The 13,817-nt window shown below is 49.7% G+C and overlaps 1 protein-coding gene across 5 annotated transcripts in view; it reads left to right on the forward strand.

Annotated features, from left to right (window-relative positions):
- The window catches only part of GRID2IP (Grid2 interacting protein), a 61,242-nt gene that overhangs the window by 34,096 nt on the left and 13,329 nt on the right, over window positions 1–13,817 (forward strand). For 4 of the 5 annotated variants that reach the window (XR_014518884.1, XM_083473952.1, XM_083473950.1 and 1 more), the window contains 10 exons: window positions 509–692; window positions 2,079–2,233; window positions 5,186–5,293; window positions 6,130–6,230; window positions 6,345–6,462; window positions 7,399–7,727; window positions 9,451–9,894; window positions 10,539–10,626; window positions 11,844–11,933; window positions 12,727–12,923. Coding sequence is in view for 4 of the 5 variants with exons in the window: in XM_083473952.1 (XP_083330078.1) it covers window positions 509–692; window positions 2,079–2,233; window positions 5,186–5,293; window positions 6,130–6,230; window positions 6,345–6,462; window positions 7,399–7,727; window positions 9,451–9,894; window positions 10,539–10,626; window positions 11,844–11,933; window positions 12,727–12,923 (1,814 nt within the window). In the remaining variant the exon portion in view is untranslated. The remainder of the gene's footprint in view (window positions 1–508; window positions 693–2,078; window positions 2,234–5,185; window positions 5,294–6,129; window positions 6,231–6,344; window positions 6,463–7,398; window positions 7,728–9,450; window positions 9,895–10,538; window positions 10,627–11,843; window positions 11,934–12,726; window positions 12,924–13,817) is intronic. The other variant, XM_083473951.1, reaches the window with a different exon arrangement.

The following is a 13,817-nucleotide window of genomic DNA, read 5'->3' on the forward strand; positions in this document are numbered from 1 at the left end:
GTGGTAGAGCACCTGCTTTGCCTGCAGAAGGTCCCAGGTTCAATCCCCAGCATCTCCAGGTAGGGCTGTGAAAATATATGAAATCCTGGAGGGTTGCTGCCAGTCAGTGTAGATAGTACTGAGCTAGATGGACCAGGAAACTTCCGGGAAAAGGAAGTTCCCTGTGCCCTTATAATTTGGCCCTTTATCCCAAACCATGAGATCTAGAATCTTATTTTTAGCGAAAGGGCTCTATCTAAGTGCTAGATCACATGCTGTGGATGCAAAAGGTCGCTGACAATACTCAGCTAGATGGACCCAAGGGTCTGACTAAAGCAGCTTCTTCTCTTCCTACCACATTGAGGGGCAATGCAAAGAGGGAAAGGGGTGCATTTATTGTGCAACCCTCCCAAAACCCTTGCTTATGCTGAATGGTCACTGGAGGGTTCATGCCCCAATCTCCCACCTTGGCTCAAAGGCACACCTGCCTCTTTTCCTGCTTTACCATGATTTATCCATTTATGTGCAGACGGCGAGTCATCGGAGAGCCCCAACTCCTCTTCGGCACTCACCTCCCTGCAGTGGGTTGCTGAGATCCTGCCCTCCAGCATCAAGATCCAAGGGAGGACCTTCCACCAGCAGCTGGAACATCTGCTTACGCCGCCAGAACGCTACACAATCTGCAAAGCACTAGAGAGTTTCTTCCAGCACAGGTAGGTTATTCCCTCCATTTATTTCTGAGTGGGGCATCCAAAGCCCTGTTAGGACCTGCAGCAGCATCCATTTACCATGTGCTCTCTGTTGCCTGAGTCCTGCATCCGGGCCTATTGTGGTTCTTGTAGACACAACACTTTGACAGCTGAGTCCATGCAATTCCTTTCATCAGGAGCCAGGGGCTTGCAGTTCAAGGCTAGCACCAGGAGCTGGTGGGTGGGTTTCCACCACCGCCAGAGGTATGTTCTTAAGAAAATGTCCCACTTCTGACACCATGTGCCAGCAAGTGGGCTAAGGCAGGTCTAACTTGCCCATATGCCTTATTGCAACTAACCTAATTCGAAGCAGAGCTGTCTCTTCCTGATAGCACTATCTAGCTCAGAGCTTTCCAAACTTTTCATGTTGGTGACACACTTTATAGACAGGCATCATTTTGTGACACGGTAATTCAGTTTTACATCATTTCGTGACAGTAATTCAGTTTTACTAGCAAACCAGAGGTTAAACTAACTGCATTCTAGCCCCAGAAGGAGCATGGGGAGTGTTCATTTGGCACACCTACACCCTGCAGCCAACATACTAATGTATTTGGATTTGATATCCCACTGAGAGCCAGTGTGGTGTAGTGGTTAAGAGCGGTAGTCACGTAATCTGGGAAACCGGGTTCGCGTCTCCGCTCCTCCACATGCAGCTGCTGGGTGACCTTGGGCCAGTCACACTTCTGTGAAGTCTCTTAGCCCCACTCACCTCACAGAGTGTTTGTTGTGGGGGAGGAAGGGAAAGGAGAATGTTAGCCGCTTTGAGACTCCTGAAGGGGAGTGAAAGGCGGGATATCAAATCCAAACTCTTCTTCTTCTTCTTCTTCTACTTTATCACTACCCTAAGGAGTCTCAAAGCGGCTAACAATCTCCTTTCCCTTCCTCCCCCACAACAAACACTCTGTGAGGTGAGTGGGGCTGAGAGACTTCAGAGAAGGGTGACTGGCCCTAGGTCACCCAGCAGCTGCATGTGGAGAAGCAGGGAATCGAACCCAGTTCACCAGATTAGGAGTCCACTTCTCTTAACCACTACACCACACTGAAAGCTGTGATCTAGCAAGACAGAACTTAAATCTTCCTACGGAAAGATGGGAGGCATCTTTGAATTCTCAAGTGCCTTCAGTAGCAACCTGACAAAAGTGAGGCTTTCTTGCTGGCAAGGAGGACAAGCAATGTGGGAAGCCTCACCTAACTAATTTGTGCCTGTCGAATTTCCTTTTAGAGGCACAGGGGCAGCAGAGGTCAAGAGACCACGGCATCTCCTGGTGGCGCCAAAGAACATTGCATCCTATTTTCCAGCTCCCCCCCAAAAAACACTGTTGTATTTTCTCTTGTCGTCCCCCCCAGGAACATAGACACCCTCATAGTGGACGTCTACCCAGTCTTGGACACCCCATCCAAGCAGGTCATCTGGCAGTTCATCTACCAGCTGCTGACGTATGAGGAGCAGGAGCACTGCCAGCAGAAGATCACCAGGTTCCTTGGCTACAAATCAGTGGCAGGTGAGCAGCCAGCACCTGGTGGGGAGGAGCACCCATGGGTGGCACTGCTCAGGAGCTCGAGTGTCTGTCTCAAGCCAAACATATTAAACCCCTGTGTTGCAAACAATTATCAGTAATATCCAAGGCAACACAATGACCGAGTACAACAATGCAATCTCAGTATGAACTCTTTATATAATCTATACAGAACACTGAACAGTATAAAATATATGAAATACACACTCTCTGCAAAACCAAATAAACAGAAATCTTATAAATCTCTGAAAATTACAAAATATGCACTCTTGGTGGATTCTCTTGAAAAAATAGAACCAAATAAGCATAAGTCTTATAAGTCTATGAAAGTCTTTGTAGACTATGCAAGTCTCTGAAAGAAGCAAAGGGTCAGATTCTATGTTTCATACTGTTCAATGTTCTGTATAGATTATATAAACAGTTCTATGTTTTCAAGAGAATGCATCAAGAATGCATATAGATGGTTTTTGAGCCTGCTTTGTATTATATTATTGGGTTTGTTTTTAGTTTTGTTACTGATAACTTGCAGCTATTTCTAGTACATTCTGTTAACTTGGAATTAGATTTACGACCGTGTAAATAACATTGAGACCACTTGGGACGAAATGCTCTATATGAATACAATGGGGTTGTGCCCAGCATTAGTCATCCTTATAGTAGACCCATTGAAATCAGTGAGTGTGATTTAACTTAGGTGTATTCATTTCCATGGGTCTAATGCTGATTAAAACTTAGCTGGACACAATGCATGGAAAACAGGTGCATTCCAGCCACACAGGAGTGACATCCATCTATATCTCTGCACCCAGGCAAGCAAGAGGCATTAGCACAGTGCTGGGCACATTCTAACCAAGCAAAAGCGCTCAGGGAAGAGTCCTGAGGGCCAGACTGAAAGGTGCGGAGGGCTGCATTTGCCACCCATAAGTTAAGAAATCCAGCCAGCTCATAAAAACACCATCCCGTGAAGCTCTCTTTTAGGGAAAGTGTCCTTGCTACAGAGCAGCAGCATCCGAATTCCTGCCGTGAAGGGCCCACCCCACCTCCTTCCCGCACTGTTGCTCTCTCCAGTTGCTGTGGCAACCTCGGCACCAGCTGTGTGTTTTAGGGGATTGTGGGCATTAGATCCCCAGCAGGGTAAATTTAGAATGAAAGGTCTTAATCTTCGGCTTTGGGGAACAGTTATTTGCGAGCAAATGCCCATGTTTGTGGCAATGAGATTATTTTTACACCAGGGAGCAGCTCAAACGTGAGGCCAAAGGGGAGAGGGCGCTTTGGGAGAGCAGGCGCCTGAGAGGATGTGTGTAAACACACCAGCCCTGTCACAAAGATCAAAAGCAGCCATGAGGAAGATCATGGGAACCTGCTGTAGACTGACTCAGTATTGTCTACACTGACTGGCAGGGACTCTCCAGGGATTCAGCCAGGGAGCATTTCCCAGCCTTACCTGGAAACAACAACAACAACAACAACAACAACAACAACAACAACAACAACACCAACACCAACAACACACTAAATAGCTTCCTTAGACAGGGCTGCCTTCAGACGTCTTTGTCAGGATTTGAACCTGGGACCTTCTGCATGCAAAGCAGGTGTTCTATCACTGAGCTGCAGCCCTTCCAGAAACAGCTCCTGTAGTCTTGGAATGAATAGATTCAGAGTTTGACCAGAAACCCCCAGTGTGGCTGTGCTGGATGTAGCCATAGCTGGCTGGGAGCTGCTGAAGCCCACCCCCCTGGATTCTACTCCATGCCCTTGCCCTGAATGTTACTTTTGTCATTTATAGCCTATGCTTCCTCCAGGGAGTTTATAAGAAGAGAACCGGGTGGAGGGCCTTCTCTGTAGTGGCACCCTCCCTGTGGAATGCCCTCCCATCAGATGTCAAGGAGATACATAGCTATACAACTTTTAGAAGGCATCTGAAGGCAGCCCTGTAAGGGGAAGTTTTTAATGTTGGTTGTTTTATGATGCTTTTGTATTTGTTGGAAGCCACTGGAAGAGGCTGGGGCAACCCAGTCAGATGGGTGGGGTAAAAATAATAAAATAGTTGCTGTTATTATGAAGGGCCTTGCAGTGCTGGATCTCACGGGGGGCGGGGGCTATTTAGTCCATCAACCTGTTCTCACAGTGGCCAACCGGATTCCTCTTCTGGGAAACCTGCAAGCAGGACCTTGGGTGCAACATCAACACTCCTCACTTACGATTCCTTGCAAGTTATATGGGGAGGCATCCCACCTCTGTTACTGGAGGTCATACACAGCCATTGTGGCTACTAGCTGCTGATAGCCTTATCCTCCATGCACTTGTTATTGCTGGATGTCCTCATGGTTCAGAAAAGAGCAACCCCAATGACTCCCCTTTGAGGAAAGATGGAAGCATCTGGGGATTTTTAGTTAGAGAAAAGGATATAAAGGGCTCCTCCACACTTCCGCTTGTGGTTTTCTCTCTGCCACAATCCGTTCCCAGGGAAAATCTACTCTTTAGCTCTAAATCAGAACAAACAACAATCCATAGAACACTTGTATTGCTGTCTGCTCCGATTGAGCACCGAAGAGCAGTTTTCTCTGGGGGGAAACAGCTGGACCAGAGGAAGTGTGGATGAACCCTGAGAGGAAACTTATACAATTATGCATGATTTGGAGAAAGTGGATAGAGAAAAGTTTTTCTCCCTGTCTCCTGTGGAAGGGAGTTCCATAGTTTAATTATGTGCTGCATGAAGAAAGACTTTCTTGTGTGTCTCGACTCTTCCAACGTTCAGCTTCATTGGATGCCCATGAGTTCTAGCGTTACAACGGATGGAGACAAAAACCATCCGTGTGGTGTAGGATTTGATAAGCTTCTCTCCTGCCTCCTCATAATCTCTCTTTAAATCGGGACTGTCAAGTCCCAAACACTGCAGCCTTGGGCATCCCTCAGGCAGTTCCACTTCTTTTTCAGCCGCAGTTGAGACAGAGGCAGAGGATCGGCACCGCAGCTCCATGCGGGGGGCCTCAGCGTGCCGGGAAAGTGTCTCCACCCACAGTCCTGAGGGCAGTGGAGCTGGAGGTAGGTCACATTCTGTGTGTTCTCAGAAGGTTGTCTTTCTGTTCCTTCCCACTTTTGACTAGCTCTCATTGAGAGGCAAATCTATCCAATTCTCACTTCCTGAAACAATATGAAAGCTGAAGCTCAGCCCTCCTTTGAAATCCACACACTTTGCAATGCAGTTTCCCGCCCAAGAAATGTCTATAAATGTGCATGTACAAAGGTACAGTGTGCATAACGGTGCATATATTAGTGAAAGCAATGTAGCGAAACTGCATCGCATTAAGGGGAATTGCTGCAAAAATGTGTGCATGAATCAAAACTGCAAAAAAAGTGTTTATTAGGAGAAATTCGCACTGATGAATGTTCATGATGATTAAACAAAGGCGCTTCTTCCTTTGTGGGGAAGGGTGTGGCTGGGGGAGATTTCTGGGGGCCAGACAGAGAGCCCTGGAGAGCCACATCCACCCTCTCCCAAAGGTTCCCCAGTCCAGTTCTTCACTTTTTTGGGACATGCTGTGGAATGCACAGTGGCTCTTGAGTAGTTTGAGAAGATGAGGTTCCTGCTTTCCTGTTTGGGACTCCCCTACCTTTGGCTGTTTGGCCATGGTGCAAAAAGGACAGTGTTGCTGTGGAGAAGAACTGGTGGCCAGCTTCCTCCTTCATAGCCTGGATGTTGCCTTGCAGAACTCAGCTGGGCACTAGGATGGGGACAAAAACTAAGATGTGTTGGCTCTGCCTGCCATTGGTTCTGGCTTCACCTGTGCCCCTGCTTTCCATGCTGCCAGTCCCAATTGGTCCCCAGCCACCTCTGGCAGCCTCTGCCCCTGCTGCCTCTCCATTTCTCTTCCCATTAGGTCCCATCAGCGAAGCCTCCGAGGTGCCAGTCCGCTTGGCTGCAGGGGAGAGGCAAGCGGGGGATGGGACTTCCCTTCCGGAGACGCCCAACCCCAAAATGGTGAGTTCTGGGTCTGGCTTATGGAAGATGAAGCTAGTGAGGAAGGGTGGGAGACAGGGCCAGGCAGGCAGCTAAGCGCACAGGGACTCCTTCCTTCCCTCTGCTCTTTTTCAGATGTCTGCTGTCTATGCAGAACTGGAAACCAGGCTGACCACTGGCTTTGGAGGGAAGCTGGGCAACTTAGCCATGCACAGGACATCACCTCCCATTCCAGAGCAAGGAAACCCAGCAGGTGAAAATATACCCCCCACCCCCCTTGTGTCTTGGCTTGGCAGCAGAAGCAACTTGTGAATTTGAGATGGTGCACATAACGCATCACAAAAGTCAGAGGACTGGTGTATGCTGAGATAACTCCACCCATATAGTTTTCAGATCAAGGGAAGTGATAATACCACTCGATTCAACTGCTTGGTCAGACCCCACCTGGAGCCCCATGTCCTGTTCTGGGCACCCCAATTTAAGAAGGATATTGACAAGCCGGAAGGAGGAGTGCAGAGGAGGGTGACCAAGATGATCAGGGGTCCGGAAACAAACCATTGTGAGGAACAGTTAAGGGAGCTGGCTGTGTCTTTCTGCAGCTCCAAATCCTGGTGAATTTTCAGGAGCACTTAAAAAAAAATGCAAACAGATGCAGAAGTATGAAGAGCTCAGCATTGAGTTGAAAGAACGAAAAACCCAAATCGACAGATTCACCCATCCCAACTTGGCACCAAGTTTGCTTGTTTTTTTAAGATGCCACAAGTTTAGCTGTATGGGATCGACTGGGATGGCTATAGCCATTATTTATTGTATTGCTATCCCATCTTTTTTCTCTCTAAGGTGCTCAAAGTGGCACAAATAGTTCTTTCCCTCCCCATTTATTTCCCACAACAACTCTGAGGTAGGTTCGGCTGAGAGGCAGCGACTGGGTTGAGGTCACCCAATGAGCTTTATGTCAAATGGGGATTTGAACCCTGGTCTCCCAGGTTCTAGTCTGACCCTCTAACCACTACACTATGCTGTCTCCGCATATTAACTCCCTACTCTGCAGTGATTTGATTCCATTCCAAGGTCTGCACATGTGGACATTCTGCAAACTCAGAGGCATAATTATCGGCTGCCCCGCCCCCTTTGCAGGGCAAGGCCAAATCCAACGGAACCACTTTGTTCCCTTTCCAACCCCCTGCAGGTGCACGGAAATCGGGCCTGAGCATCTCCTGGCAGAACGACCACCCTCCACCCGACCAGCCATGCTACTACCGCTCGCACGGTGGGATCCCCTCCCCCTGCAGCACTGAATCCAACCCCTACGTCAGCCTGGACTGCAGCCCCACCCCGTCCCCGAAGCACACAGGCTATGCCCTCAGCCCGCTCTCCCGGAGGAAGAAGCTCTTCACCTTCTCCCGCCCTCCACGTAGCCGGGATACGGACCGCTTCCTGGACGCTCTGAGTGAGCAGCTGGGGCACCGGATCACCATTGTGGATGACTTCCTCACGCCCGAGAATGACTACGAGGAGGTGGGAGAGAGAGAGTGGCGCTTTGCCGCTCCGGTAAAAAGTGCTGGGGGGAAGATTCCGTGGCAAGTCTTCATCCTCTGACCGGGAACCTCGCCCCCTGCCACCCATCCCTGCACCCAGCAATTTCGATGGTGTAGGTGGGGGATGCTGGAACATGGTGGAATGGGCATCCCATAATGCTTCAAACTGTGGGCAAAACCAAGGCGATGCCCAGGGGCATTGTGGTTTGGAGACTCCACCACACTCCTTGGCAGCAAATTCCACTGTCGAACAGCTCTTACTGTCAGGAAGTTCTTCCGAGAGTTTAGGTGGAATCTTCTTTCAAACTACAAGAAAGAAGATTCCACCTAAACATTAGGAAGAACTTCCTGACAGTAAGAGCTGTTCGACAGTGGAATTTGCTGCCAAGGAGTGTGGTGGAGTCTCCTTCTTTGGAGGTCTTTAAGCAGAGGCTTGACAACCATATGTCAGGAGTGCTCTGATGGTGTTTCCTGCTTGGCAGGGGGTTGGACTCGATGGCCCTTGTGGTCTCTTCCAACTCTATGATTCTATGATTCTATGATTCTATTCTATGATTCTATATAGGACATAGGTTGAAGATCCATGGTATAAATTTGAATACAGTTTGCATATGCTAATTTATTTGCATGGAGGCCTCTCAGTAAATGAAGGCTGGTAACTGGTGTCGTAATAATAATAATAACAATAATAATTTCAATTTATATCCTGCTCTTACTCCCAAAGGTTCCCAGGACAGCAAGCATATCAGCAACAATATTATTGATTGATATCGATTGCAGGGGGTTGGGCTAGATGATCCTTTGGGGCCCTTCCAACCCCACAGACCATCTTCAAGGGCAGCCCCCCCCCCCCAGTGCAATGCAGTAACTCAGGATGCCACCAGAGCACGGGCACCCAAGGCCAGGCTGGCCCAGTCCAGGAACTGCCCTGTAAGCAAGTTTGTTTTTACAATGAAGCCCCCTTCCCACCAGCCAACGAAGGGAGGTCCAGGAGATAACGAGGCCCAGTACAAATGGTGTTGGCCTCTGTCCCCCTGGGCCATCCCTTAACAATGCCAATGGCATCCTTTTGCATCCCAGAACCCCTCTTGGGAAAGGCATCTTATGGTGCTCCCAAGCTGCCTCATGAGATGACCCATCTATTTATTTATTGCCTAGAATTTATACACTGTTTGATTGGTTTGGTTTTTTTATAAAAAAAACCACACACCCTCAAAGCAGTTCACATGGAGAACGAAACAATGAAATCATCAGCAAGAACAACTCTGTAAAACACTCAGAGGACAAAATCAACAATAAACTGAAAGCAGATTAAAGCACACACCAGCATTCTCTACCTCTGGGTAGGCTTGTCTAAACACTACAGTGGTACCTTGGGCTAAGTACTTAATTAGTTCCAGAGGTTCGTTCTTAACCTGAAACTGTTCTTAACCTGAAGCACCGCTTTAGCTAATGGGGCCTCCTGCTGCCGCCGCGCCGCCGGAGCACGATTTCTGTTCTAAACCTGAAGCAAAGTTCTTAACCCGAGGTACTATTTCTGGGTTAGCGGAGTCTGTAACCTGAAGCGTATGTAACCCGAGGTACCACTGTAGTGTTTTCAAAAGGTGCCCAAAAGGTGAACAGCGAGGGTGCCTGCCTGACGTCCACTGGCAGGGAGTTCCACAGTGCTTTAGCCATCTAATCTCTCATCTTTCTCTCCCCAGATGAGTTTCCACGACGACCAGGGCAGCTACGTCACCAACGACATGAGCAGCGCCAGCGAGTACCTGAGCAGCAGCGAAGGCAGCTCCTTGACCTACTCCACCTTGTCCGATCACATCCCTCCGCCCCCCATCAGCCCACCCCCACTCCCGCCTCCGCTGCACTCCCACGAGCCCAAAGAGGAGCACCGGAGCACGGAGGCCGTGAAGAAGACTCCCTCCTCCTCCTCCTTTCCCTCCTCCTCCGCCCCCCACCCCAAGCCCCCAGACAGCCACTCTCAGCAAGCCCCTCCACCCCCTCCCCCTCCCCTGCCCCCTCCGGTCCCCTGTGTTCTTCCTCCGGTGACTCAGGGCATCATTCAGCGCAGGAACGAGTCCAAGCACATGAGCGTCAAGCGGCTGCGCTGGGAGCAGGTGGAGAATTCCGAAGGCACCATCTGGGGACAGGTAATGTTGAGGAAGCTCCATTCAGTTCGCATCTAAAGGCACATCTCCCCACCCCCGCCACGTCCACCCACTCGGTTTCCACTCCCTGAAATAATAGACAGACCGAACCACAACCATCCTTTGAGCTTTGCTCATCTCTGAATGTTGCGATCCAATTTTCCAGCTGAGTAATGTGCGGGAAAATGCAGGGCGTTCCAACTTTTCATATCAAGCGGGCCACAGGAGTACTTTGTGGGCGGTGTTTGTTTGTTTACTTTTGTGGGGCACAGACCTCCACATTTCTAGCTGTGAAGAAGAGCCCCAAATATATAGCAAGAGGCTGGAGCTGTCCTTGTGGTCTGCAAGAGACAGATGAACATTGCAGATAACAAATCACTGTATTAAACCCAAGGGAAGTCTGTCTGGGAGGCTGCTCTCTCCAGCCACTTCCAGACCAAGTATGATGTTGCTTTCAGTCCCTCTCTGCAGGGGAGGTGTGTGTGTGTGTGTGTGTGTGTCCCAGTGGTTGACCCCAAATTGCCAGATAAAGGCCTGCTTGAGCACCACCCAAGTCCCTCTTGCATGCTTCTGATGTGGAAGAAAGAGCATGTTTACCCTCTGCTCTTGGCCTCTGGAATCCTTGACCACGCCTTTTCCTTGCGCAGCTCGGGGAGGACTCGGACTACGACAAACTGAGCGACATGGTCAAATACCTCAACCTGGAGTTGCATTTTGGAACCCAGAAGCCAGCGAGTGAGTCCTCCATCTGTCTGTCTGTCTGTCTCTCTCTCTGCAAGCACTGGCAGCCCTCATCTGCCAGATGCAGGTGGGGGGATGGAGGGAGAGAAACAAGAGCCGAGCCAATCTCGTCTTGGGGATCTTGCCAGAGTCCCCTCCATGGTCCTGAGATGGGTGCACAATTTGCACAATGGCTGCTTGTGAACCCTTGTCAGACTCTGTTGCTGCCCAATCCCCTTTGGCTGTTGACATGGGAGAAGCATGACCATCTCCTTGCCATTGTCTTCTCTCCAAGGGGGTGGTTGTCTCTTTAAGGGGATTGTCTTCCCTCTGTGTTTCAATGGGCGGGGGCTCCCTTTGTTTTCTCTGTCCCATCATCCTTGTGTCTTGTGCATCCTCCCCTTTTGGGTGGGCTGCCAGGCCAAGCCCACCTTCATGTCCTTGAGTCATAGATTGAGAAGATGTGAGGGTGGCAACCGTGGAAAAGGCAGAATCCACAGAGCCTAGGGCCACAGAGGGCTTGCCGATCAGAAGGTCGGCAGTTCAAATCCCCGTGACGGGGTGAGCTCCCATTGCTCGGTCCCAGATCCTGCCCACCTAGCAGTTCGAAAGCACGTCAAAGTGCAAGTAGATAAATTGGTACTGCTCTGGCGGGAAGCTAAGCGGTGTTTCCGTGCGCTGCTCTGGTTCACCAGAAGCGGCTTAGTTATGCTGGTCACATGACCCGGAAGCTGTACGCCGGCTCCCTCAGCCAATAAAGCGAGATGAGCGCCGCAACCCCAGAGTCGTTTGCAACTGGACCCTAAGGTCAGGGGTCCCTTTACCTTTACCTTCACCTCTCTGCTAAGGAGCAGGGGGCTAGTGGGGGTACAGCAAAGGCGAAGAGGCTTGGCAGGCAAATGAGAGAAGCCGAGGGGACTCTCTTGAGGAAGAAGCACTGCACGTGAGAACCCCAGGTGGAGAAATAGGACAAAGAGTGGGTGAGCCATGATAGGACCGGAGTCTGGGATTTCCTGTGTATCTGACGTCTTGTCTTGCCTTTTGCAGCCGAGTGTCCTTCTTTCTTCAGCCGGGGGTGGGCAAGCTCAGGACGGCGCTCAAGGAACCCCCACCCAGCATGCAAACTTCCAGCCCTGCAAGCTCCGTTTGTTTCCATCCCATCTGCTTCTTTTTTCTCTCTCTTCTCCCGAATCCCTCCGACCCCTGTCCTTATCTCTGATTAAATCTTTCAGTTTCTCTTCCAGAGCCGAGCCCCCTGCCAGAGTCCTTGAAAAAGAAAGATGTGGTTGAGATTCTGTCACACAAAAAGGCATATAACACATGTAAGTAGCGCCTGGTGAAGGACGCAGCAGGTCCAGGGGCCGAGAGGCAGGCAGGTAAACGAGAGAGAGAGAGATGTCTGAGCCAATACTGGTTGGGGTCTCTTTTGGCAGGACTCAGGGTGGGGCTGGAGACTGTGATATTTTTAGGGGTGCCAATCCCCTGAAGCACTGCAAGGCCTTCTGGTGCTCCCCTTGTGGGTTGGGGAACATTAAAGGTGTGGAAGAAATGTGCGCAGATTGTGTTTTTAAAGGGAACCAACCTAATTCATGGTTCCTGAACCGAAGCAGCATGCACAATGCAGTTCTCCCTTGCTTGAATTTTGCAATGCACTTTGCCAACCAAATATATACTGTGCCTGTTAGGGTAAAGGGAGCACAAAAATGCATATATTCGTGAAAATAACCAAAACGGACTGCATATGGGGAAATTGCACGCAAAAACGTGCATATTTCCTGAAACTTCAGCATGCATAAGTATTTTCATGCAGACTTACAAATATAAAATAAAGCATGGCCTCTAAGTCCTACACAAAGTAGACCCATTGAAATGAATGAGTCTCAGTTAGCCAGGCCTACTAACTTCAGTGGGCCTACTCTGAGTAGGACTAACACCCCGGAATCCTGGTGTGAAAATGGGGAGGGGGGTGGAATGGACAAGACAGGGAAGAAAATGAGAACCTGAGATGGGCAGATTTGCCTGTCTTTTCAATGGGTGCACTTGTGCTCTGGCCCTGTCGGTTCTGGGTTAGAAATCCTTGGCAGGGCGCCCACCCCGCTCTTCTTCTCTGCCCAGCCATCTTAATTGCCCACCTCAAGCTCTCCCACATCGAGCTGCGCCAAATCCTCTTGACCATGGAGAGCGACCGCCTGGAGGCTTCTCACATCAAGCAGCTGCTGCTCTATGCGCCTGACGCAGAGGAAGTGGAGCAGTACCACAATTACCAGGGCAGCCTCAGCAAACTCAGCGAGCCGGACCAGTTTGTGCTGCAGGTGAGTCTAAGCTAGTGGTTCCTGAATCTTTTCAGGCCCCCTTGGTCCCATAAATGCATCCCCAGTGCCATCTACCCTATAAAAAGCAGTCTTCAGAATAGCAGTTTGCATGACCCACTAAGGAAGGTAACAACACAATAACATTCAGAACAGCAACAAACAAATGCACGTGCATTCAAAATCCAGTTCAAACTATTTTGTTTAATTAATGCCACAAAGTGGATGAGATTGATCCAGTGAACCCAGCTTTTCAAAGTCTGATAGCTATTTACCCTTCCAGCACCTCCCTGACATCCCCTTGCCTCTTAGCAACCCCCTAGCTAATCCCCTTGCCCCTCCCAGGGGGCACTACTGTCCACTTTGTGAACCACTAGTCTAAACCAGGGTTTCCCAAACTTGGCTCTTCACCTGTTTTTGGACTACAGTTCCCATCACCCCTGATCACTGGTCCTGCTAGCTAGGGATGATGGGAGTTGTAGTCCAAAAACAGCTGGCGACCCAAGTTTCGGAGACTCTTGTCTAAACCAAGGTGCTACACAAGGCAGGGAAGTTGGCTCAGTGTCATGGCGAGGAGGGAGAGCGTCAGTCTGGCTGCATGGGGAGGGGGGCTGTGACCCACCAGGCCATGAATGGATTCAGGTCAGGTGTGTAGTTCATTGAAAGACCATGTGAGATTTGTCTGTTCTTCAAAACACACACACACACATGAGACATAAGCACACACAAGCTCCTGAGCACTCACCCTGATCTGTTTGCGCAAAAGTTGTACAGAGGTTCGGCCATGCCTGATCTCTATTGATCACTCATCCTTAATTGTTTGTGGGGAGGTTAAATGACATTGAACATTCGTGCTCATTTGCTTATGGGGTGTTTCTATGTATTTCTGTCAATCAT

Source organism: Podarcis liolepis (genome assembly GCF_965112155.1).
Source record: "Podarcis liolepis genome assembly, chromosome: 14".
Lineage (NCBI taxonomy): Eukaryota > Metazoa > Chordata > Lepidosauria > Squamata > Lacertidae > Podarcis > Podarcis liolepis.